The sequence below is a fragment of the Simochromis diagramma genome, unplaced genomic scaffold (genome assembly GCF_900408965.1).
Source record: "Simochromis diagramma unplaced genomic scaffold, fSimDia1.1 OVJJ01000348.1, whole genome shotgun sequence".
NCBI lineage: Eukaryota > Metazoa > Chordata > Actinopteri > Cichliformes > Cichlidae > Simochromis > Simochromis diagramma.
In genome coordinates this window covers 102,294-124,788 of record NW_024386755.1, presented here as the reverse complement: position 1 = coordinate 124,788, position 22,495 = coordinate 102,294, and the positions used below count along the sequence as shown (strand labels likewise).

At 40.6% G+C, this 22,495-nt stretch overlaps 1 protein-coding gene across 4 annotated transcripts; it reads right to left on the bottom strand.

Moving 5' to 3' along the window:
- Positions 1 to 1,995: 1,995 nt before the first annotated feature.
- LOC120728772 (TRPM8 channel-associated factor homolog) lies at positions 1,996 to 22,422 on the bottom strand. Of its 4 annotated transcripts, XM_040023917.1 has the most exons (13): positions 21,653 to 22,422; positions 19,813 to 19,865; positions 18,858 to 19,533; positions 17,594 to 17,810; positions 16,957 to 17,248; positions 16,102 to 16,403; positions 15,832 to 16,006; positions 7,537 to 7,631; positions 6,827 to 7,040; positions 6,300 to 6,536; positions 5,715 to 5,932; positions 5,500 to 5,613; positions 1,996 to 4,200 (listed from the first exon to the last, which is right to left on the bottom strand). In XM_040023917.1, the coding sequence occupies exons 3-13, from the start codon at positions 19,505 to 19,507 to the stop codon at positions 3,958 to 3,960; spliced, it is 2,757 nt and encodes a 918-aa protein (XP_039879851.1). In that variant the 5' UTR covers positions 19,508 to 19,533; positions 19,813 to 19,865; positions 21,653 to 22,422; the 3' UTR covers positions 1,996 to 3,957. The 4 variants fall into 4 exon arrangements, with proteins under 4 accessions (XP_039879851.1, XP_039879870.1, XP_039879842.1 ...); XM_040023936.1 differs by lacking the exon at positions 19,813 to 19,865; XM_040023908.1 differs by lacking the exon at positions 21,653 to 22,422 and having other exon boundaries at positions 19,813 to 21,638.
- Positions 22,423 to 22,495: the final 73 nt, after the last annotated feature.

The following is a 22,495-nucleotide window of genomic DNA, read 5'->3' as shown; positions in this document are numbered from 1 at the left end:
TACAATATTGGAGAAAAAAATCCTACCATATGTAGGAGCTCCATCGCTGCATCCAGCAGCTTCCTCTTGTCTCTGCGCATTTTAAGTATCTCTCTCTCGGTCCTGATCAACATAGTCTGTTTTACACGACACAGGTCTAACGCAAAAAATGGTATAAAGTAAAAACGTTACGGGAGCAATACGTACAATGCCAGAGGTAGAAGTATTTCTTTATAAATCTTAAATAAGATGTAATAGAAAGGTAAACACCTCTTCCTCTATTATAATAAACTGAGATTAGGAAACAGTACTTACAGAGCCAAAACAGGTATTTTAGCCGCTTAGTCCAGTGAGGCTTAACACAAGATAGTTAATACTTATTGTCTGAGAAATCCACGAAGCGGACACGTTCGGAGTGTGAGCTATCCGTTTTCTCCCAGTGTGCGCTTCGGGTGAGAACCTGTTCCCAGTTGACGTCCCCGCAGCGTGGCATCTCCACAGCGTAACCCCGCTTCTTCATATCCTCTGCCACTTCTGATGCACTCTTGTACAGGCGTGGTCCGCTCTCCCAATGAATTCTCATTTTAGCTGGGTATGGCGTCTGGAAACGAATTTTTTGTTCTTTGAGGATCTTCTTAATGTCCTTGTATTCTTTGAGCTTGTTGTTAATCTCAGTCGGTAAGTCGTGTGTAAAAGTGATAGTTTTGCCCTCATAAGAAATTTTCTTAGCCCAAGCTGCTCTCAGGATTTTGTCTTTTATGTCATACCTCTGGAAATTAACCACAATAGACCTTGCAATCGCTATGTCTTGCGGCTTTGGTCCCAGTGATCGGTGAGCGCGCTGAATCTGCAACTCCTCATCTTCGGGAAGGGCAAGTTCTTTCTTTATGAAGTTGTTAATGAATGCCATCATATCATTCTCCCCCTTTGTTCTTAGTGCCAGCAGCTCCGCTCTCGAATAGTGAAGGAGCTGGTTCCAGAAGTTTTAAAAAGTGCATTATCCATCTTGTATCGCTATATCTAAGAGGTATAAGTACAGTAACTAGAGGAAGGTGAAATAAAGTTTGAAAGCCTAGTCTAAAAAAAGTTAAAAGTTAAGAAAAAGTGCGGTGTTGCAGAGCTACTTGGAAAGGCTGCCGTCACTCCAGCGCCATCTTGAAAAACAAATACATAATATCAGGTTATAGTATTTCAGATTCACGGGTTGAGTTGTTTAAAACAATAAGATCCAACTGATTGGAAAGGTTTAATTACAACAGATGCAGAAAAACATTTATGCATGCATTTGCATTTGTTTTGAATTAGACTAAGTTTAGGCAACTTTGAGTGCTACCGAATGCACGTCGATTCACACTCTCAGGTAAATTGTAAATAAAGTAAATTGAGTAAATTGACCTTGAAAAGACTTCATTGGTTATATATTTACAATAAATACTGTTTGGTTTTTTTAAGATATGAGAAAATCTTAAATCTAAACTTTCAGGCCTACAAAAATCTCAGAGGTGAAACACACTGAAAACAAATCAAATCTCACATTTTCCATGATGAAAGTCGCTTTCTTCTGGCTCTGGGAATTTTTAGTCCTCATCAGGATGAAAATATTCTTCAATAAAACTGATAGTTTGCTAGAAATTGCTGTGTCAAAAGTCTCAAAAAGGATCTTGAGCATCAGAATGTTTGTTTAGGTTTAAATGATGAATAGACAGAAATGAAGCATCTGCAGGGGAACCATGGCAACTGTGGAACCCTGGGTATCCATGTAGTGCACAGCTGTTTTTTGTAAACAACTTGGTGTTTTGACACATCTCACCTGTGTGACTGTCTCTGACACAGTCTGACTGCATCCTCACTCACAGTGCCTGCTTTAACTGTGCTCTCAGTCTTTCTATGAAAAGCTGACTGTATTTGTGCATGCGCTTGTAGAGCCTTAAAATAACCAGCCCAACATAGTGTGGATTAAATAAGAAGAAAGCAAAAAGATACAGCCATGCAGAAATTAAAGGCTCTGTCTGCACATTAGCACACATTTTGAAAATGGATTAAGTTTTAATAGAGTAGAAATCAACAACAAACACATCTACAAACATCACAAAACTCCTCATCACATCTGTTGCACATCAAAAGCTCCTAATTTTACCTAGTGTCTTAGATTAGGGAGCGTTACCTAGAGGTTCATGTCACTGTACAGCATGTTTACCTTTGACTGCTCCATAATTCAGACTCTTCATTTTGTGCACATGGCACAGCAGCGGTATCTTCATTCATGAGTATATTTAGATCTGTTGACAAAGCTGCATCTTAGTGATAATTTCCCCTAGGGATCAATAAAGTATTCTGATTCTGATGGTAATAACTGACTGCGGTTTCTTCATATTAGACAGTTTTGCTGTTATACACAGATCAATAAAGAGAAAACATTTAGAGGTCAGCATTTTCAAGATGTGGCCAGCTCCACAAAGCTGATCTCAGCACCTGAGATCAGCTTTTTAAAGCACAACTGTTTTCGGGCCTCTTTGTGTTTCAAAAGTGCGAAATGCACAGAGCTCCACTTCTATGTTGATCTTTGACTTACCGTCCAGATGTTTCAAAATCAGAATGTATAGACTTCTGTGTGTCACTTTAAGTTATTTTCTAAAATAGAGGATAAGTATCTAATGAATATGTAATGTGTTCTCTGTTCATGCGATTGCAAATCTAATTGATCAGCTGCAAACATAATATTTCATAATCAGGCAACCCTGTTGAGCTGCTGGTTCAGAGTACAGATCCATCCATTCTCTTCCATTTATCCTTTTCAGGGTTCGCAGGGGGCTTGAGCCTATCCCAGCTGTCTGAGGGCAAGAGTCAGGGTACACCCTGGACAGGTCAGCAGTCTGTCACAGGGCAAACACCATTTGCACACACATTCACACCTATGGGCAAGTTACCAATTAACTTAAACCCAATAACTGCATGTCTTTGGACTGTGGGAGGAAGCCACAGTCCCCAGAGAGAACCCATGCAAACACAGGGAGAACATGCAAACTCCACACAGAAATAGCCTGGCCTGATGATGGAATTGAACTCAGGACCTTCTTGCTGTGAGACCGAATTTCAATCATCGCTCCAATCATAGAATTGCTGGCTGGCTGGCTGGATGGATGGATGGATGGATGATGGATGGATGGATGTGGGTGGGGGCTCTCCTTACATTTAATGACAGAAGCCATTAACATGAGCAGCTGCAGCCAAACAGCAGTGTATGATGTAAAAGCATTACATAGCACTAACAGCACTAAACAGTTCACTGTAAAACAGAAAGCGTAACTTTGAGCTGACTTTATTACCCAGCAGTCCATGTAATGTTCTTAGATTCACTGCACAGAATCTGTGGTTCAGCCAAACGCAATCATTCAACAACAGAACACATGTAGGCATCAATTCTTTTCTTTTTTTTTAAAGTTTAACTGCATTGATTCCATGCTATTAGACAAAACTTTTACTTAATTACACAAACAATCAAGATTACTAGGATCATTATACTACTGTCATTTAGTCTATGTATCAGTTCTCAGTCAATGGGAAAACAACTAATCCAGTTCTGTCTTATCCTGTTCTATAATACAGACATGAAACTTTGACAGTGAATGGTTTACATATTAAGTGTCATGCATATAATGTAACATACTAAAGTGATACTTACTACAAAAACATGATTACTAGTTCCACTAAAAACCACACAAAAACACCATCATAACCACAAACCACCACCAGTGAGCGTACTAAATAATTACACAGGTTAATTTTGCTCTATGTGTAACAGGCCTAAAAAACAAAGGAACCAAGAGGCTGGCGTAGTGTACAGAAACATCTGAGGTCAAAATGAGATTCCAAATATGGTTTATTTTTAACTAATGTGGTTAAAAAAAAGACCAAAAAAGAACAGTTTCACTCATTAAAACTAACATTAATATTTTGTAGTCTGCAGTGGCACTGGGTTTATCTGTACTGGGTCATGGGGTGATCATTCCAGTAAGGCAGCTTGGACAGTTTCATTTCAGTGGCTGTTTCTATTGGCCAGCCCCAGGCCTTAAAGAAGCCAGTCAGGTTCATCTTCACAGTCTGAGAGAAAGTCTCAGCATACAGGTTCATCTTTGTGTTGTTGTTGTCAGGGATGTCACTCATATGGTGGTACGCAGCAAACACCTTCTTGAAGGCATCCCAGCCAAACTTTTCCTGGAGCTACAGAGAAGGTAGATATGACAACAAGCCAAACTACTTTTATACAAAATTGTTGCTGTTTGTTATGTTGTTTGTTTGTTGGGAGTATTTTCCTCTTGATATCCACCAGTGACTGGTTTATTATTGTTCTAAGGGCAGTGTTGGGGAGTAACGGAATACATGTACCCCCGTTACGTATTTAAAATACAAAATATGAGTAACTGTATTCCGTTACAGTTACCGTCTAAAAAGGTGGTATTTAGAATACAGTTACTTTGTTGAAATAAATGGATTACACGGGGGTACTTCCATGTTTCATATTGTCGCGTGTCAGGACTGTTTGGGTTTTGTTTGACAGCTACGTTCTGTTGTTCCAGGTGGCAGCGTTACGGTTGCCGTGGTTATAGGGTGATGCGCTCTCTCTCTGCGTGTTTCCTGGGTGAGAGAGGCCTTTTTGTTGTTGTTGTGCTAAGCTAATAGGCAGAATGCTACCGGTATAGCTCTAAAGAATGTAGCATCATAGGCAGTGTAGTCCGTGCTGCAGGGAGAATGGACTGCCATACCCGTTATGTGTCTGTGAGCGAGGGAGGGAGAAAAAGGAAAAGTACGAGTTGTCATCGAGCAGAAACGGGAGCTGGAAGCATGTAAATATAATAATAACCACTGCAGCCAAGAAGAGTGCCTGACGAGCCCAGTTGTAAGTAAGCTATTAAGACTCGACTGTACACAGTGTTCGTGTTTTCCTCCAAAAACAATAAGTTCCGTTGGAGCAGTCTTTCAACGCCTCTCTCTGTCTCTCGCAAGAAAAGTTGACCCACACAACAAAGTAAAGCTATTTTTCGCCCGACACAGAACCCACCGTATTAGCCAGAGGTCCCTTTACTACGGTTCGGAGCCGCGGACCTTCAGTAACAGTAATAAATCACAGCAATAGTACATTCATGTAGTTGTAAACAGCATGATAATATATTAAGTAATCCAAAGTATTCAGAATATGTTACTCTCATTGAGTAACGTAACGGAATACGTTACAGAATACATTTTGGGGCATGTATTCTGTATTCTGTAATGGAATACATTTTAAAAGTAACCTTCCCAACACTGTCTAAGGGTCATGTCTACCCCTTGCTGTGTAATTTTCTCCTGTATATGATGTAATTTGAGTATGTGGCTAAAATGCAGATTAAATAAGTGATTTGTTGTTCACTTGCTAGATTTAAAGTGTGACTGGATCAAATGGAGTTACAGACTTTCAGTCTTATTCATATCATGCATTTTCTTCACTGTGGACCAAGCAAAATTTCTCTATAACTCTCTCACCTGCAGATATGTTTCCAGGGCAACCCACAGCTTCCAGTCACTGAGTTTCCTTCCTCCCTTGATGTATTTCTCTACTCGACTCTTTCGCTTTGCTAAAGGCAACTCGTCATGAGCCTGCATTGAACAACAATTGGAAAAAGTGCTTGTGTTTTATGATCATGTCTGATAACGTAAATAACAGATTTTCAATCTCAACACCAATTGATTTGCTCTACCTGTGCTCTGTTGAGACCCAGCACTTCTTCATGCACATACACTGACCACAGGTTGCATGTACACTCTGTGGTGTGTGGTGGGAACTCCCAGCAGCTTCTCTGTTGGTTGTGTCCCAACTCATGGATGGGACCCCACAGTTCTTTACCTTTTTTAACACCAACTAATTCAGCAGCTGAAGCATGGTGTGCCATGATAGGATAACCTGCATGCATCCAGCCTTAACCAAAGAATAGAAAGTTGATCTACAGTGGGATACTAGTACTTTTTTAAGATTACATAGCTTTGTAAGAGAACAGTGCAACATACCATATATTGCCATTCATCATTCTAACAGTGTATATATGACAGAAACATTCATTTCCTGTTTAAGTTAGGATGGAAACTACAAATTGTTGTGATTTATAAATGTAAATGGTTGTCTGTATATGTGTCAGGGACAGGCGTCATGTCATTGGGACTCTCCATAAGCAAAGCAAATAAGAAACAGGTACATACAAAAGCTTTCAGCTGCTCCCTTTTTCACAAGGGGTCACCACAGCAGGAGACAGTGGGCAAGTATAAAACATGAAGCAAAGTGCACTTACCGGCAGAAATCTGCACATCTGTCACAAAGCGCTCCTTGCGGGGAAATTTGTGTGGTTTGGCAGCCAGATCTGCAATGGCCCTCATCATTTCATCCCAGAGAGTGGCCACCTTGTCGGGGTGCTCCAGATCCCGAATAGCATCTGATGGTACAGTGAGGACGATGTTTTCAAACTCCAACTCTGCCCACGGTGAAGGAGCTGTGCGCAGCGCTAACCACTCAGCTGCAGTTGTTACACCTGAAAAGAGCAAAAGGGGAACAGACACTTAAAAATGCCTTGGATTATTAAACTTTGTGTACTGGTTTAGAAGAGGGGTAAAGCTGTTAAAAGGTTCTTTGTTTAGCTTTCTTTACTAGAAATATGTTAAGCTCAAGTCACCTGTATTGTCCAATGAAAACACTGTGTACCTTCGATCAGAATGAAAGTGATCCAATTCAATAAGATTAAGACTTATCAGATATCTTCCATTAAATCAACTGACACAAAGTGCACAAAGTACACAGCACTGTTATAAACCACAGACTCACCAGACTTGTAATATGGAGCAGTTACAGCTTTCTGGACTGGGACCTCCAAACCCTTCACTTGTGTGTTGGGTGGAGCCACCAGATAGATGAGTCCCCCCCACAGGTTGGACACAAGCATCATGTCTGATGTAACAGTAAACTGCTCATGAACACATGGTGGTCTTTTCAGCTCATCCTTGTCATGTAGCTCATCAGTTTGACAGCCTATCTGAATCTGTAGATAAAATGGAAAATTGTGTCATTGCCTAATACTTTTTAGCTACACATTACAAGATAAATAAAAGGATAACAGGCTGCAAAATTTGATTTTCAATTCAATTCAAATCAATTTTATTTGTATAGTGCCAAAGCACAACAACAGTTGACTCATTGTGCTTTATATTTTAAGGTAAAAAACCTACAATAATACATACAGAGAATACTCCATCAATCAAATTTCCCCTAATGAGCAGCTTGGCAACGATGGGAAGGAAGAACTCCCTTTTAACAGGAAGAAACCTCTGCTAGTACCAAGGTCAGGGAGGGGCAGTCAACTATTGCAAACAGTGGGGGCGAGGGAAAGGAAAGGGACGCCTCAGTAAGATGAACTTGGCCCTAAACCTCACTGGAGGTGAGTTATGGTTTCTTATGGTTTCTATCAAAGACCAGACAACATGTAGCATTATCAGAGGGACAAAGAACTCAAAATAATCTGATTTTGTTTGCAGTACCTTCCAGTTTTTGTTGATAATCTCAGCTGGTAAGACCACGATGGTCTTCATTCCAGGACACAGGTAGAGACCTGTACTGATCCATTCTTCCTTACCTGGCACACAAAAAGAGAAAAATAATATACTAACTATACTATACTAACTATTAACTTTTATTAATTTGTTGAATTATATTAATTCACTATTGTTGTTAATAAGAAAAATTGTGCAGAAAATAAATATAAGGTAGCTAAAGCAGTATGAACAACTGCCATTGAGATGTGGAGTACTAAGTTTGTACACTAACTATAACAAGGCTTAAAGAGAGCACCAAACTGTAGCGACTCAGTAACAAACTGAAGAAACATCTGTGAGTCAAGGTTTAGGGGGCACAATAACAAAACAACAGGAGGAGCTGCCAGAACCACTTCAACTGGCTCCTTTTAATGTGAAAGAATAGAGTCCATCACACACCGAGAATGATTTCAGTTTATTGCTGATAATGCAGACCAAGCTTTTTCTGCAATTATAAATGTGACAGCAGACAAGACACCCCGTACTTCCATGTCATCTTGCACAGGATACCCCAAGGGACACAATTATATGCCTTGTCCAAATCCACAAAACACATGTGCGAACATGGGCAAACTCCCATGCACAATCAAAAATCTTTGAGAGTAGGGCTGGGCTATATCATACCCCATATGGAAAAGATATATATAAATCTTATAAAGTTTGTATCTGTCTTGTGTGAGACTTGTATGAAAAGTATATAAGAGTGAAAACAGATATAAGATCCCGTGAAAATTTATATAATGAAACTTGTATGTTTTGGATACTTACTAAAACAATGTATGAAAGTAATGAGAAAGTGGCCACTTTCATGAGTAAATCATGCAAGCCTTATATGATTTACTCATGAAAGTGGCCACTTTCATGAGTAAATCACATATAAGTTGTTACTATCTCTTTTCCATAAGAGACCGTTCACGGTAATACGGGTGTAATTTTGGGCAACGATAGGAAAATGAAATATCGCAATAGAATATGGGTAAAACGGGCATGCGCAGTGCCTTTGTTTACATACGCACATGGCGGTGACGCAGAATGAGAAGAGCTAAAGTGGATCGTTAAATGAAACGGATGAACCAGAATTGGTTTGTAAAAATGCTGCAACTTTAGTGATGTGGAACTGGTTTAGCTTTCGTCCATCAGATACACAGCAAAGCACTATTTTTGGTAGAGCATGCTAGCAGGCTGTCGTTATTACCGTGTTGTTTGGAAAATACGGCACACTTAAAATCAATCCTTTGTTATTTCTGAAGATTAACAGTGCCCCTTATAATCCCGTGTGCCATATGTATGAATTCTGGTTGTGTTTACTGACCTCGAAACGATTTTATGTCGTACACGGTAGTGATGGGATTTCCGGCTCTTTTTAGAGATCCAGCTCTTTCGGTTCGGCTCACTAAAAAGAGCCGGCTCTTTCGGCTCCGAACCGGCTCTTCAAGTTGTTTTGTTGCTTTAATTAATTTATTATTAACAATAATATAAAATTATGCACAAAAGGAATTACTAACGTAAAAAAAAGTGGTTTTATTTGTATATGTTTATATATAAATATATGCGGTGGCCCCTAGAGACAAAACACGTACAAACTCCAAAACACAGTTCTAGCATGAACTGAACTTCCAAATCAGAGCTACTAGATCACTTAAATTACACAATTGAAAGCATGTGTGTATTGTTTGTGTATTTATACACAGGCAGTCATATATATTCAAATAATTTAAAAAAAAAAGTTCATTTACCTGTTACTACCACACACCAAATCCGGTCGTTGGTACTTGCTGGCTTGTGTAGCCACTAGGTAACAAAAGCTCAACACTGCGCCCAGCATCCTGGAGCACTTCTGTTATCTTTTGTACGTGTTTTGAGTTTTTATGTGCTTCTGAGTTTTTTGTACGTGTTTTGGAGTTTTTACGTGTTTTGGAGTTTGTACGTGCTTCAGAGTTCGTACGTGATTTGAAGTTTGTATGTGCTTTGTCTGTAGGGGCCACTGTAAATATACTTTTATTTTTTCACTCAACATAAAATGTAATAAATAAATCATATAATACAAAAATCAACTATTCACATTTCAACTTTTAACTATTTAAATTTTCAGCTTTTTCCTTTTACAAATTTAAAGTGAAAACAACACAAAACACTGCAAACCACAACACAATCAAATATAAATTATAATATGAAAACAAAAAGAACATGCATATTCTCTGTCATATGGGCCTGCATGAATAAACTTTCTGAATCCTTTATCATCTGCAACCGAAAATAGTTGTGGATGATTACTATACCTTTCTAATGTGACGTTGTTGTCCCTGGCTCTCTTTCTCTCTCGCTCCCTCTGGCTCTGTTCCTGTGCTACTGAGTGTAACTACCGCCCCTCCCCCCTCTGCCCAGCATAAAGCACAAGGCTCAGGTGCGAAGTGAAGCGGAAAAAAAGTGCGAGAGAGAGAGAGGGGGAGAGAAAGAAAAAAAAAAAACCCACGTGCCGGCTCGCGATAAGGAGCCGGCTCGCGTCGTTCACGTCAAAGACCCGGCTCTAAGAGCCATTTCGTTCGCGAACGACCCATCACTAGTACACGGCGCTCGAAAATCTGTCAAATGTTTTAGTACAACTTTGCTAAGCTACGAACCCGCACTGCTAGATGGATTGTCGGAGCATTACGGCTATCATACTCAGGAGCCTCGCGGAGTGATACGTACTGTGCGTCAACATAATATTACCGTATTGTGTGTGTATAACCTCTTTTAAGTTTTGTGGATATTATACGTGGTTATGCTGAGGATATGTCGGCCAATTTCCACTGGAAATGCCTTTTGGTTAAACTGTCAACAAGGAATTTGCACTGTTACATTTTTATATAACTTTAATGCACATAAAAACAGCTGCTTGTTTAAGTGAAAATATATTGATGGGGTGTTTTGCACTAATAAAGTTGTGGAGTTGTAAAGTATTTTGTCTAGTGTCAATTATATCGTCAGTTATATCGTTATCGCAAATTTTCAAATGTATATCGTGATAAATATTTTTGGTCATATCGCCCTGCTCTATTTGAGAGGATAAATAGCTTGTCCAGCTTTTCCAGTCGGCTCTGTAATTGACTGCAAACTAAACACATTCAAAGCTGTGGTGAAGACGAGATCACTGAACAAACAGTTATACATAATGGATAATCTTGACCACAGTCTGCACTAGGGATGGGTACCGGTATCCGGTGCAAACGGTAGTAACCAGACCCAAAAGCAGCGCACATTTCGATGCTTTATTTCTGTGCTTTTTTTCCCCCCCTGAGCTGTGATACACTTTAGATTCTAGCCAATCATTTTACGTTTCCGAGGATAGTAGGCAGGTCCAGGTACGTACGTTCTTTTAGAGCAGAGCTACAGATTAAAAATGCCCAAGGCGAAGTGGTCAAAAGTCTGGCTGTACTTTACAGCAAAAGATGCAAACTCAGCAGTCTGCAACAAGTGCTTTAAGCTGATACTGTGATACTGTCAAAGGAGGTAACACCTCGAATCCGATGAAACACCTGGCGAGGCATAGCGTTCTTTTTTAAAAGCCGAGAAATGCGCCGTATTTGATAGCTTGCTGCGAGACCTCACACCAAGCACATCTACTGCGGGTGGGTTGCCTGTTATTGGATCCGGAGTTAGCAACATCCCCAAGAACCCAAAGAGGAGAGTCCTGGCGCCTAGCCCTGCCAGTGTAGCAGAAATGATGACGGATGATGATGGCAGCAGCAGCCGTTCTTCTCTGCGTGAGTAGCTTAATGTTGTTCGTGTGTAATTTACGTTGAGTAGGCTAACCACGTTATTACTAGGGGTGCAACGATACACAAAATTCATGGTTCGGTTCGATACTTTGGTGTCACGGTTCAATATTTTTTCGATACAAAAAAAAAATGTTCATGCCTTTTTAATTTGTCATTTATTAAAATTATAAATATATATTGTAACTCAAAAGTACAGTTTTTAAATGTAGTGTTGCTGAAACAAAAAAGTAATAAAAAAAATATATATCTGCAGGGCTCGCAAAATGTCATAATCCCTGGTAGCCCTTCAGGCAGGGACTCTTCAGTTTTTGGTAGCCCAAAATAAATTTAAGTAGCCCGAATAAAAAAGAGAGCAATTTTTTTTGATTGATGTTTTGTTTCCTGTTTTGTTTCCTTTACAATATTATACATTAAAGTATAATATTGTAAAGGAAACAAAACATTAATCAAAAAAATTGTTGAAAAACAAATTACAACATTGTATAAAAATTACAATCATCAACTCAAATACTTGGTTCTAATTGAACAGAAATTTCTATGAACTTGTAAGAACTGTGTAGGACATGAATCAGTCTGTGTCATATCCTGAATTTGAAATTTCCACTGAAGTCACGGGTAAGAGACAAGTGGAACCAAGATCTAGGCCATTTGCTTTTTGAAGTTTGCAAAGACTGCTAAATTTTGCCAGTGGTAGTTCACTCTTTGCAACATAGTACGCTGTTTTAAACAGATTTTTCAGGTTTATTTTTAGTATGTTATTTGCAATTGGTGTTTGTTCTGGGAAAGATATTGCAGACTGAGCAATAATGCATTTCTTGCATTTCTCATGGGTTCTAATGGGGGCCTTTCTTAAAGGGAAAGGGAAAGGGAAAACCAACAACACACCCGGCAGAACATTATGTTATTTACACGGGTGCACATAAGTGGTCCGCATGTGCGCATTCGCTGTCAAAATAAAAGACGCGCACCAGATAAGAAGTTGCAACGCGCGTTTGCGTCCATATAAAAAGCACTGTTTTTGTCCGCTAGAGTGGGATTTTCACGGCACATCCCGCACCACATCTCTGTGCGTTCATCATTTGTTTGAAGCCAGCTCACCTCCTGCAACCACTTTTCCGAGAATACGTGCTTCTTTTGTGGTTCGGACTCCTTCTGACATTTCTTTGGAGGTGGAGGAAAACCAAAGTAATTGCTTAAAGGAGCTTCTTCGACATCTTTAAGAGTTCTAAACAAATGTCTGTCCTCCTCCAGAAAATCTTATGTACGCAAACACGCGTTGCAACTTCTTATCTTGTGCGCGTTTTTTTATTTTGACAGCTTATGTGCAGCCCTGGTTATATAGCTTGTCATAATGCAGCCACAGAAATTCTTTTGTCCATGAAACCATAAAGCTGCACTTTCTTTTTGCCTTATAGTCTGATTTGTCACTTTTCCGTTTTGTGGTAAGCTTTTCTTTGGCTGTCACTTCTTCACCCTGACCTGTCTTATTTGGCTCAGCAGAACTAAAATATATATCCTGCTGCTTTTACAGAGGCACTCACATAACGCTCAGCGATTCTCTGCGTGATCAACCTCTCACATGTTTAAGCTTGCTGCGGGAGAGTTCACTTGTCATGTTTGCATAGTAAGCTAACAATTGATAAGACGATGTCAGTCACCAATCAGTACTGTCGCTAGGGTTGCCAACTCCCTGAAAAATAAATAAGGGACACCTCGTGGCCAGGGCCGGGCAACGCAGTTCACCCTTCCCAGTGTGTTGAATTTTGTAGCTCTTGTTTTTGTGTGAAATTATTTTTTAACCATTTGACTTGAATTTGATTTAAGCAGATGCATATTCTGAAATATCGATTCCTCCGATACCAATCATTTATGTTCTAGAATCAATTCTCACATTAAAATATCGATATTTCAGTAATTTAGTTTACATTTGTAGTTTATCATTAACAGAAACACTTGGAAAGAAGCTATAACATTCGGATTGTCTACATTCAAAGGAACTACTTCCTCTTCCACCTTTCATAGTCATGTGCGAAATACGGCTGTATAAATATCTCGCAGCCCCTTGGCACGCGCACTCACAACCATGACTGAGCGTAATTGTGCGAACGTATTTTACCTCCACAAACAGCTGAGACGTGGTTTGCGATACATGTGGCAAAAAGTGAGGTGTTGTGGCCATACTTTCCCAACCTTGAGACCTCAGAATTAGGGAGGCATTCAAAAGGGCTGTTGGGGGGGTGATAAATACATTTTACAGTGTTTATTTATCGGATAAAATACGTTAAATGTCATCATTATTATTAGCCGGCCCGGAAACAGCGGGGGTGTCCAAATTCAGAGGCTGCTTCCACCTGAGGACCCGGCCTTCGCGGTCTAAAGAAAGCCGGGTTGTACGTCACAGGCTCCCTCGGTGGAGTGAAACTCTGCCGTCTGCTCTTTGCTGTCTAAAATATAACCGGGCGCTGGCGTAAACTCTCAACCGTCTCACACTTTCTTTAATTAGTTTTCTGTTTGATGTTTATTCAGCTGTGTGAAAACCCCGGAGGAACCCTCTCGATGGATTAATAAAGTTAAATTTAATTTAATCTAATAACTTTAATCTCAGCCAAACCGATTTACTCACGAACAAATAAAACACTGAAAAAGGCAAACAATAACATTTTTAAGTTAGTGACTTATATATCATGTTTAACCCGAGTAGCGAAAGACCGCGGGGGTTTGAAAACGATGGGTAGGCTCAGATATTTGAAGTTTACACAGCCACATTCTCACCTGAAAATATGTTGAAAGTTTTTTTTTTTTTGCGACCCAGAAAGAGAAATAAGAGTAATATTAAAACTAAGTAGCTGCCGCCATTGTTGGAAACTGGAATTGGCTGGGCCATGCTAGGAATTCTGCGATATGGTTTTTCAATTTTGTTGTCCAGGTGGAAATTCGGGAGAATGGTGGCTCCGGGATTCTCCCGGAAAAATCGGGAAGGTTGGCATGTATGATTGTGGCAACACCACTAACCTTGTCAAACACCTCAGAGTAAATCATATCACAGAATATGACGAGCATATGTTGAGACGAACTGAAGAGGAGGACAGGGACAGATGCTGCTAGGGCTAGACAGACCTCTCTCATGGAGTCCTTTAGTGCTGCAGGCAGGCAAGGTGTTCAAATAGCGCACAACTCCAGTTTTTTTTTTTATTTCTATATGATGAACTCTTCATTATTAAGTGGTAAGAATAAGTAATCTGATGTCCTGTAATCATTATGACGCTATAGTTTGAGATACAATAAATAAAATACGTTTTTGTATAAAGTATCGGTATCGGATCAGTATCGTTGATACCACCCTGAATATTACTTGGTATCGGATCAGAAAGGAAATCAGTGGTATCGCACATCACTAAGAAGCATGCCTTTAAAGCGCCGGCACACAGTGCAGTGCGCTTTAAAGGTGTTATCGTGCATTTTCCCAGCCAGGTGTTTTCCTTTTCCCATTCCTCCCTGTACTTTTGCAGCCTTTTTTTTTTTCTTTTCTCTGAGCAACAAACATTGCTGCTCTAATGCTGGGCTTACACTGTGTGATTTTTGGCCCATTTTGAGACGATTTTTGAGTCGTGCGACCAATTTGGTGATCGGGCCGATTTTGGCCTTCATCGTGCATCGTGTAGTATACGTGGGGTAACGAGAAGCGATTAACACCTCACGACCAGCTCCCGATCATCAATCGCTCGTGAGGGTGTCACCACAGCCGCTCACACTGCTCACGTGCAAACACGTAAACGTCGGTGAAAAAGATGGAGCAGCACGGCTATGCAGCGTGTGATCTGGACACAAGCGATGGAGGCACAACTTGTAGAACTTTGGAAAGCTCATCCAAGCCTTTTCGATGTGGCCTCACAAAATTATCACCGGTTTGAACACCGTTTAAGCACCGGCACCGTTTCAAAAGTACCGGTTTGGCACCGGTATCGGATAAAACCTAAACGATACCCATCCCTAATCTGCACTGATTCAGCTCCACTGGCAGAAGGGCAGATACACAAAGTCTTTAATACCACATGCCATCACCCTCTATTATGCAATATACCTGTCTACCAGAGGGCATTTCCTCTTTCATTTCAGCATTTTATAACCATTTTAAAGCTACTTGTTTTATCATTATTATTATTATTAGTAGTAGTAGTGGTGATAGCTCATTTTGAATGATAGAATTTTTTTATTTAAAAGAAGCCATACCCCGACATGCAACATTAAAGTTTGTAGTCACTGACAACTGCATATGCAAAATCTGCAGTTCGCTTATTTTATGGTTTTCAATTAAATTGATATGTTCATGTTATGTAACATCAAGCACAAACATTACTGTAACATATAGAGGGTCATTGTCTAAGTCAGATATATTACTTAGACAATAAGTGCACGTATATGGTGTGTAGGTTGGACTCATCAATAGTTCACATATTTGTCAACAAAAATAAGCTCTGACCTGCTGTGTTAACATCGATCTTGATCTTATGGTTACAGACAACAGGCATTGCTGGATTATCCTTGATGAGGTAGGGCCGGAGGGCATCGGGTTTTGGGCAAACCTTATATACAGCTGATCCCACACTGAGGAGTAGGTGGTCTTTTGGAGTCATTACAGGACAGCTGTCGCTCACCTTGAAAGAAAATTTCAGTGGATGTTAATCTAACACATCTAAGTAGTTGATAGCTGTAGTGTACTATATGAGATACTGCATGATCTTCCACTCACCTGCGGCAGGCCTGACCTCTTTAACACGTCAGTGAGTGCAGCCAAGACTTGTCTGTAGTGGAAGCAGTCATGGGCTTTCATCTGCAAGTAGACATTGCAGTCGCTGCCCAGCTTTTTCAAACATCCCTCCTCATGCTTGTTTAGTTTTCCACCTGTAGTCACATGGGCAGCAAAGCGGTACAGAAGGTGGCGGAAATGGTAACTATCTTTAATAGCCTCGCTGGGAATAGCGGCTTTGTATGATCCCGCGCTGATTGTTGCTTTCAACAGGCTCAATCCCATTAGGTTGAGGATCTTGTTTCCTGAAAGACATTACACAATTCCTGATTGATTGTCATTGGCTCCGTCTTAAGTCACCACCATCACTAAGTAGTATATCAAAGACATTTCAGTCATGCAATTTAATAGCATGCTATGTGGTCAAATGTTGTGTGTGTTTGTATAAGTACGTCCTCTAATTTACTGTGATCAGTGTTGGTTTTGTTACTCAAAAAAAGTAATGAGTTACGAATATTACATAGAACACTTGCAGTATATTACTTAATTAGACATGAGACATGAAAAGGTAGAAACAGTGGCTGCAGACACAAACTAACAATTCAAAGAAATTGACCTGGTAATCGGTTCTTGGAGACAACAAGTTCTCGATTCCCATCCCTCGTCATCAGTGTATTAGTGGTTGTCTGTTACAGCACTGCATGTATACAATACGTTTTAAAGTATTGCTTTGGTTGATAAGAGGACAAGAGCTCTATATTAATGAGGTGCATTTATGAACAATTAGGTGGAAAATAAGGACAATAAAAGTATTCCTGTTCTGTATATCGAGAAACCCTGGAAGGTAAAATATTATACCTGAGAAATCTGTTAGTACATTTTGCCCAGCATGTGTCTGCGGCCAGTACCAGGCATGTCCTCCAATCAGCAGGCCTCCTCCCTCTGCCACAAAGTTTTGGATTTCCTCCAAATGCTCAGTGATATACGCTTTACACACAAACACACTGAGGTCTTTCCTGAAGTTTGTCTTCTCGCACTTCAGCCCAGACTCACTCAGAACTTTGAGTGCAGGATCCACCATGACACCAACAACCCCTTTGCGCCCTTCATCCAACCAGTGAATGGCGTTTCTCCAAAATGGAGCCATGCTCTAAAATGAAAGGAAAGCAGCAACAAAGGCTGTCATGTGTATGTGTGATATACAAAAACGTCCAATCAGCATACAGTTCATTTTCTCACTTTTTTCCACTCTGAGGTTTATTACATAACCTCATTAAAGTAAGTGATTTTTGGAATTTGAAAGTTATTTTGCCAGTACTCCATCACACTTAAACCCTCCACCACACTGATTGTGATTGTGACAGACTGCTGGTGGAAACAAATGTCGTGTGACACAAATGCATTTGTAAATGTACAACATGAATAAATTCTTATGTGTTGATTTTGACCTTAGAAGGTCTTAAAATTTCAGAGTTATTTTTCAGAGCAACTATACCTCAAATTTCAGACATCCTTCATGTGTAACCACAATGACCCGTCCTCGCCCATAGTAGGCTCCTGCCAGGAATGCTCGTCCATCTTCTGTAGTGCCGATGGGAAAGGCTAGTGGGCTGTGGACTAGAACCTCAGAACACAGATACTCAGAGGGGAGGTTGAATTCTGAAACCCCCTGGAGTAAGAACTCCAAGTCATCCTTAAAATCCCTGCCTGTCCTGTATTTAAAAGGTCAAAGAGGAACAGGAAAGACAATACATCAAAGTGAAATCAGAGTCTTTTTACTAAAAATCTGTTGTTGTTGTTTTGTTTTTTACCTTATTTGTCATTATGAAATTAAAGTGTAAAATGTTTAATCTCTAAAATCAATGTCCTCAAAAAATATATTAATGTTGTAAAATAACAATTCAATTGAATTTAACTCTAAATTGATTCTACATTTGATCAGTAACTGACAAATAAATAACATTTGCCAAAATTAAACAAAAAAAAGCTGTTTATGAAAAAACAGGAAACTTTAAGCCACATTATTTTTTAATCTCAATTTTTGAAAACTACACAAAGTGTGTACTAGGACAAAAAAAATGATTTTCTTCAAATAATAGATCAAATGTATTATTTCATTATAATAAAATAATTCCTGTGATAGACTCAATGAAAAATGTAAGTTGAATTGATGGACAAAACAAGGAGGAAAGAAGAAAAGGAGAAAAAAAAAATATTAAATGTATGATGTTGAATTGTAAGTTATAAAAAAAAACAGTTCGATTTACTTCAAAAATGAGCCCACAAAAAAAAGAAAAATAGTTTAAAAGGTCTGTGGCAGCAGACTGTGTTTCTCTTTAGAGAATCCAAACACAGACACTCGGGGGAGGGACAGCATTTAATAAAAAAACATGCAGTTTATTGAAGGCAGAGCACGAAGGTACAAAGTAAGAGAAACCAAAACCAACAGCTAAACTAAACTGGGAAAAAACTAAACTAGGAGCAAGAGTTAGACAAGCGTCTTAGAAAATTTATTCCTGGATAATACAATAAAAAGTAAAACTAATGGGAAAAAAAACTTTATATAAAATTGTAATTTTTATAAAAGCTATTTCTACTTAATAATTAGGTAACGCAAAGGAATAGATTCAATGCCAAATTTCACTTTAATAAAATTGTATCAAACAAGAGAGAAAAAATGTTTTCACATTAAAAGTTATTATCTGAAAAGTGGAACTTCTAGAAATCTGCAGTAAAACAGAACTCTAGCATATACTCACGCTAACGACATCCAGGAGGACGGGATCTGAGGGTAGACGGGCAGGTTCTCCGCCTCACCATAACGCTCAGTGAAGTAGATTCCTGCCACTCCTGACACTTTATTCCCATCAAACTGATGCAGTGTGTTCTCTTTGGGGTGATCTGCAGCCCAATGCCACGCCTGTCCAGCTATCAGCACCCCTCCTCCAGCTTTCAGAAACGCCACCAGCTCTGTTGGGTCTGAGCCCACGCTGTAGGCATCGGTCACATAAACACCAACTTCCAGTCTGTCACTGAAAGCTCCCACAACTTCTACTTGGAAGCTGGATTTTTTTAGGCTATTAGCAGCTGCACTGACATTTCTGTGCACCCCTACAGAGAGGTTATCAGATCCATCACCTCTCAGCCAGGTCACAGCATTTTCTACCAGAGCAGGAAAGGCTGTCAAGTAGCCCTCATGACCCAGGACCACAATCTTTCCACTGCCGTACAGAGAGGCAGCCATCAGGACCTGACCTCGGCTGTTCATTGCTAAAGGAAAGGCATGGTCTCCAATCAGGACCAGGTCACTGGGAACACAGGGTCCCTGTAGGTCCAGCTCCTTCAGGCCTCTCATCAGGGAGGTGTAGGCTTCTTCATGTTTGATTTTGAATGACTGGTTAGATGACATAGTGTAGAGGATTTATACTCTGTAGACTGATGAATAAGGTGAAGGTTAGGATGCAGGAAAAACGGTTTTTAGCACATCAGCTTTAATAGTTTTTCTTACATATATGTATGCCAAGCTAAGTTGATGGATTTAAAAAAGACTCACTTAACATAAAAATAAAAATATTATTCTTTTGTTAAACATCAAGCCTCAAAGCAAATTTTCAAACTGCAGCTGGTGAGAAAATAAAAAGCTGTTCTCCACTGATCTCATTACAACCACACACAACTTAAAAATACAAAGCATTTTTTTGTCTTTTTGGTTACCTGAACGTTGCCTTTCTGTAGTGCAACAGCTTTAAAGAAAAACACCAGGAGCTCTACCAGACAGGACAGGAGAAGGAATGTAAAAAGAGCAGGGAAAGGTGATGTTTATATCAGAAGATATGACAAGAAGAGGAGGGACTTTAGTGAGGACAAACGAGGAAAGAACTACTGATGAGAGACAGCTCCTTTTATGTAAGTATGTATATAAATGTACTCAATTATATTCCGTCACAGACCGATGTGTTAGTTTTCTTTGCTATTTGAGTTCAGACTTGTGTTTGTTTTGTTTCTGTAAGACACAGAAAGTTCTTCACTCAGCACAAATACTGTGCAATCTTTAACTCATCATATACACCTTTAACATCAGAAGTTCACATTTACAATCGCAGTCCGCATGCCTCGAAATCAAACACACATGCCAAAGCAAGTTGAGACAGATTACCACTGGCTTTTGAGCTACTTGACAAAAAAACAAGTACTCCCCCTTTTGGCTCAGGCTTACTGATCATCACTGTGACCTCAGTGCACAGGCTGGTGGGTTTTTAGTTACTGAAGACAACTTGTCTTGACAAAGCCCCTCTTTGGAAACAAATGAGTTCCTAAACTATTTCCCTGCAAGCACTACATTTATAACATTAACAACAGAGTAAGTTATTTTTGTATTTGAGTCTGTGTGAATGTGTTTTAGAGAGCCTGCCCTTTCCTCTTGGATGCCCCAAGTGCTCTTTTCGTGAGGCGTTTTTATTCATTTATTTATTTATTAAATGTGTGTGTGCATGTAGAGCAGGGGTCCCCAACTCCAGGCCTCGAGGGCCAGTGTCCTGCAGTTTTTAGATGTGTCCTTGATCCAACACAGCTGATTCAAATGGCTAAATTACCTCCTCAACATGTCTTGCAGTTCCCCAGACACCCTTGCCAACCAAGGAGGCATCTGATGACACAACCTGGTGACAAAGGATTGGGACCAGAATGCTCTTTCCATATTGATTAGCCCTTCCCACCAATGGGGAGTTACCTGCAACCTACACATCACAGTAATCTGGTTTTCAGGTGCTTCTGAGCCAAAGGGCAAAGTCCCAGTCCAAAGAGATATTGCTGAACACGACACATGTTCAGAAGAGCCAGTGGGAATATGTATACTGTTGCTGCCATTAGCCCCATGTTGCAGAAGGTATGGGTATAACCTCCAGGTCACTCGTGACACCAACTAAATCTGGAACAAGCAAGTCCTGAGGGTGGCATATCTCACAGGGGTTAACAATAAGGTCCCTCTCCTGGCATCCAGCCACATGTATAAGAATTCTGTGGCTTGAATGGCCTTAAGTCTGCTTTTCCTCGTGTCTAGGTTCTCTAAGTGCTGTGGCACTGCTCCTCTGAAAGAGCATTCAAGCCAGCTGTCTGCATAACTCCGACCAGTGATGGGCTTTAGAAGGCTTAACATACTGCCTGAGCACCAAATCCTTGAGATCAAGAACCAGCGGTACTGAAGATAATCAGGAAGACCCAACCCTGTCATTTTCAAAACAGAATTGCCACTGAGATGACACTCTATATTTGTGCAGGGAGAAATCCAAGAACAATTTCAAAAACTGGAGATTAGTATGTAGCATCATTTGACCATGACCAGCATTTTCACTTGTTTATCATAACTTCCTAAACCACACATTTCTGAAAGAGCCAGAGAGAACCAAAACAAGCAAAAACAACAAAATAACAAACCCCTCCCAGGTCACAGTCCCAAAGTCAGACCGCGCATCCCGCAGCGGTGCAAAAAAAAGAAAACGCCACAAAACAGTCTCAGCTGGCCCCTCACTACAACATAAGAGTTCAGGTGGCCTACCTCGGGTCCCGTGATGGCAGTAGGATGCTTTAGGCGGCCGATCTCGAGTCCAGTGGCGGCGGCGTTGCAGCTCCGGCGGGCGGCCATGGGTCCGGCAGCAGCGGCGAAACAGTTCCGGTGGCCTGCCACTGATCCAGTGGCGGCAGCGCTGCTCCTCCGGCGGCTTGCCCCGGGTCCGGTGGTGGCGGCGCTGTAGCTCCGATGGCCTGCCATGGGTCCGACGGCCGCGGCGCTGCTCCTCTGGCGGCCTGCCCCGGGTCCGGCGGCGGCGCTGCTCCGGTGAGAAACAGCGAGGAGTGGCACAAGGTCTATGAAGCACTGGTCGCTGACGTGGACGCGCTGGACGTGGATGCCGTGGAGGGCGCGCTAGGCGTGGAGGTCCCTCCGCCTCGCTGACCTCCAGCTTCGGCTCGCTGAGGTCCTGATCAGGCGGCTCCCGCTCGCTGGGCTCCGGCTCCTCTGGCTCTGGATCAAGCAGCCAGCAGCCAGACACCTTCTGGAGGGAAACTAACAGCAGCAAAGGGTCTCTGGGTGGCTTCTTAACAGGTGGAAATTCTTCATCCGGCAGTGCTAAAGGGGAAATTTGAAAATCAAAGTACAATCATAACATTTTTTATGCTGACAACTCTCCTGCTATGAGTTTAATTTATTTAATAAAAACGCCTTAATTAGGGGAGTTAAAAGAACAAAATATACAATAATGAGCTGAGATATTAAGAAAATAGTTCTAAGGATTTGGTTCGTATCCATGTGTTACAATTAAAAGAGTAACAGTTAACAAAAGAGACGCTTTTACAACCAGATATATTTCATAATTTTATGGATATTTGATGATGATTTCTT

What these genes read in the sequence shown, in the direction of transcription:
- LOC120728772 (XM_040023917.1), bottom strand. Translation starts at nt 19,507, where the DNA reads ATGTCATCTAACCAGTCATTCAAAATCAAACATGAAGAAGCCTACACC. An exon ending in AGAGGTCAGGCCTGCCGCAG is followed by an intron (nt 16,007 to 16,101) that starts GTGAGTGGAAGA and finishes TTTTCTTTCAAG; the next exon opens with GTGAGCGACAGCTGTCCTGT. An exon ending in CCCTGGAAACATATCTGCAG is followed by an intron (nt 4,201 to 5,499) that starts GTGAGAGAGTTA and finishes CCTTCTCTGTAG; the next exon opens with CTCCAGGAAAAGTTTGGCTG.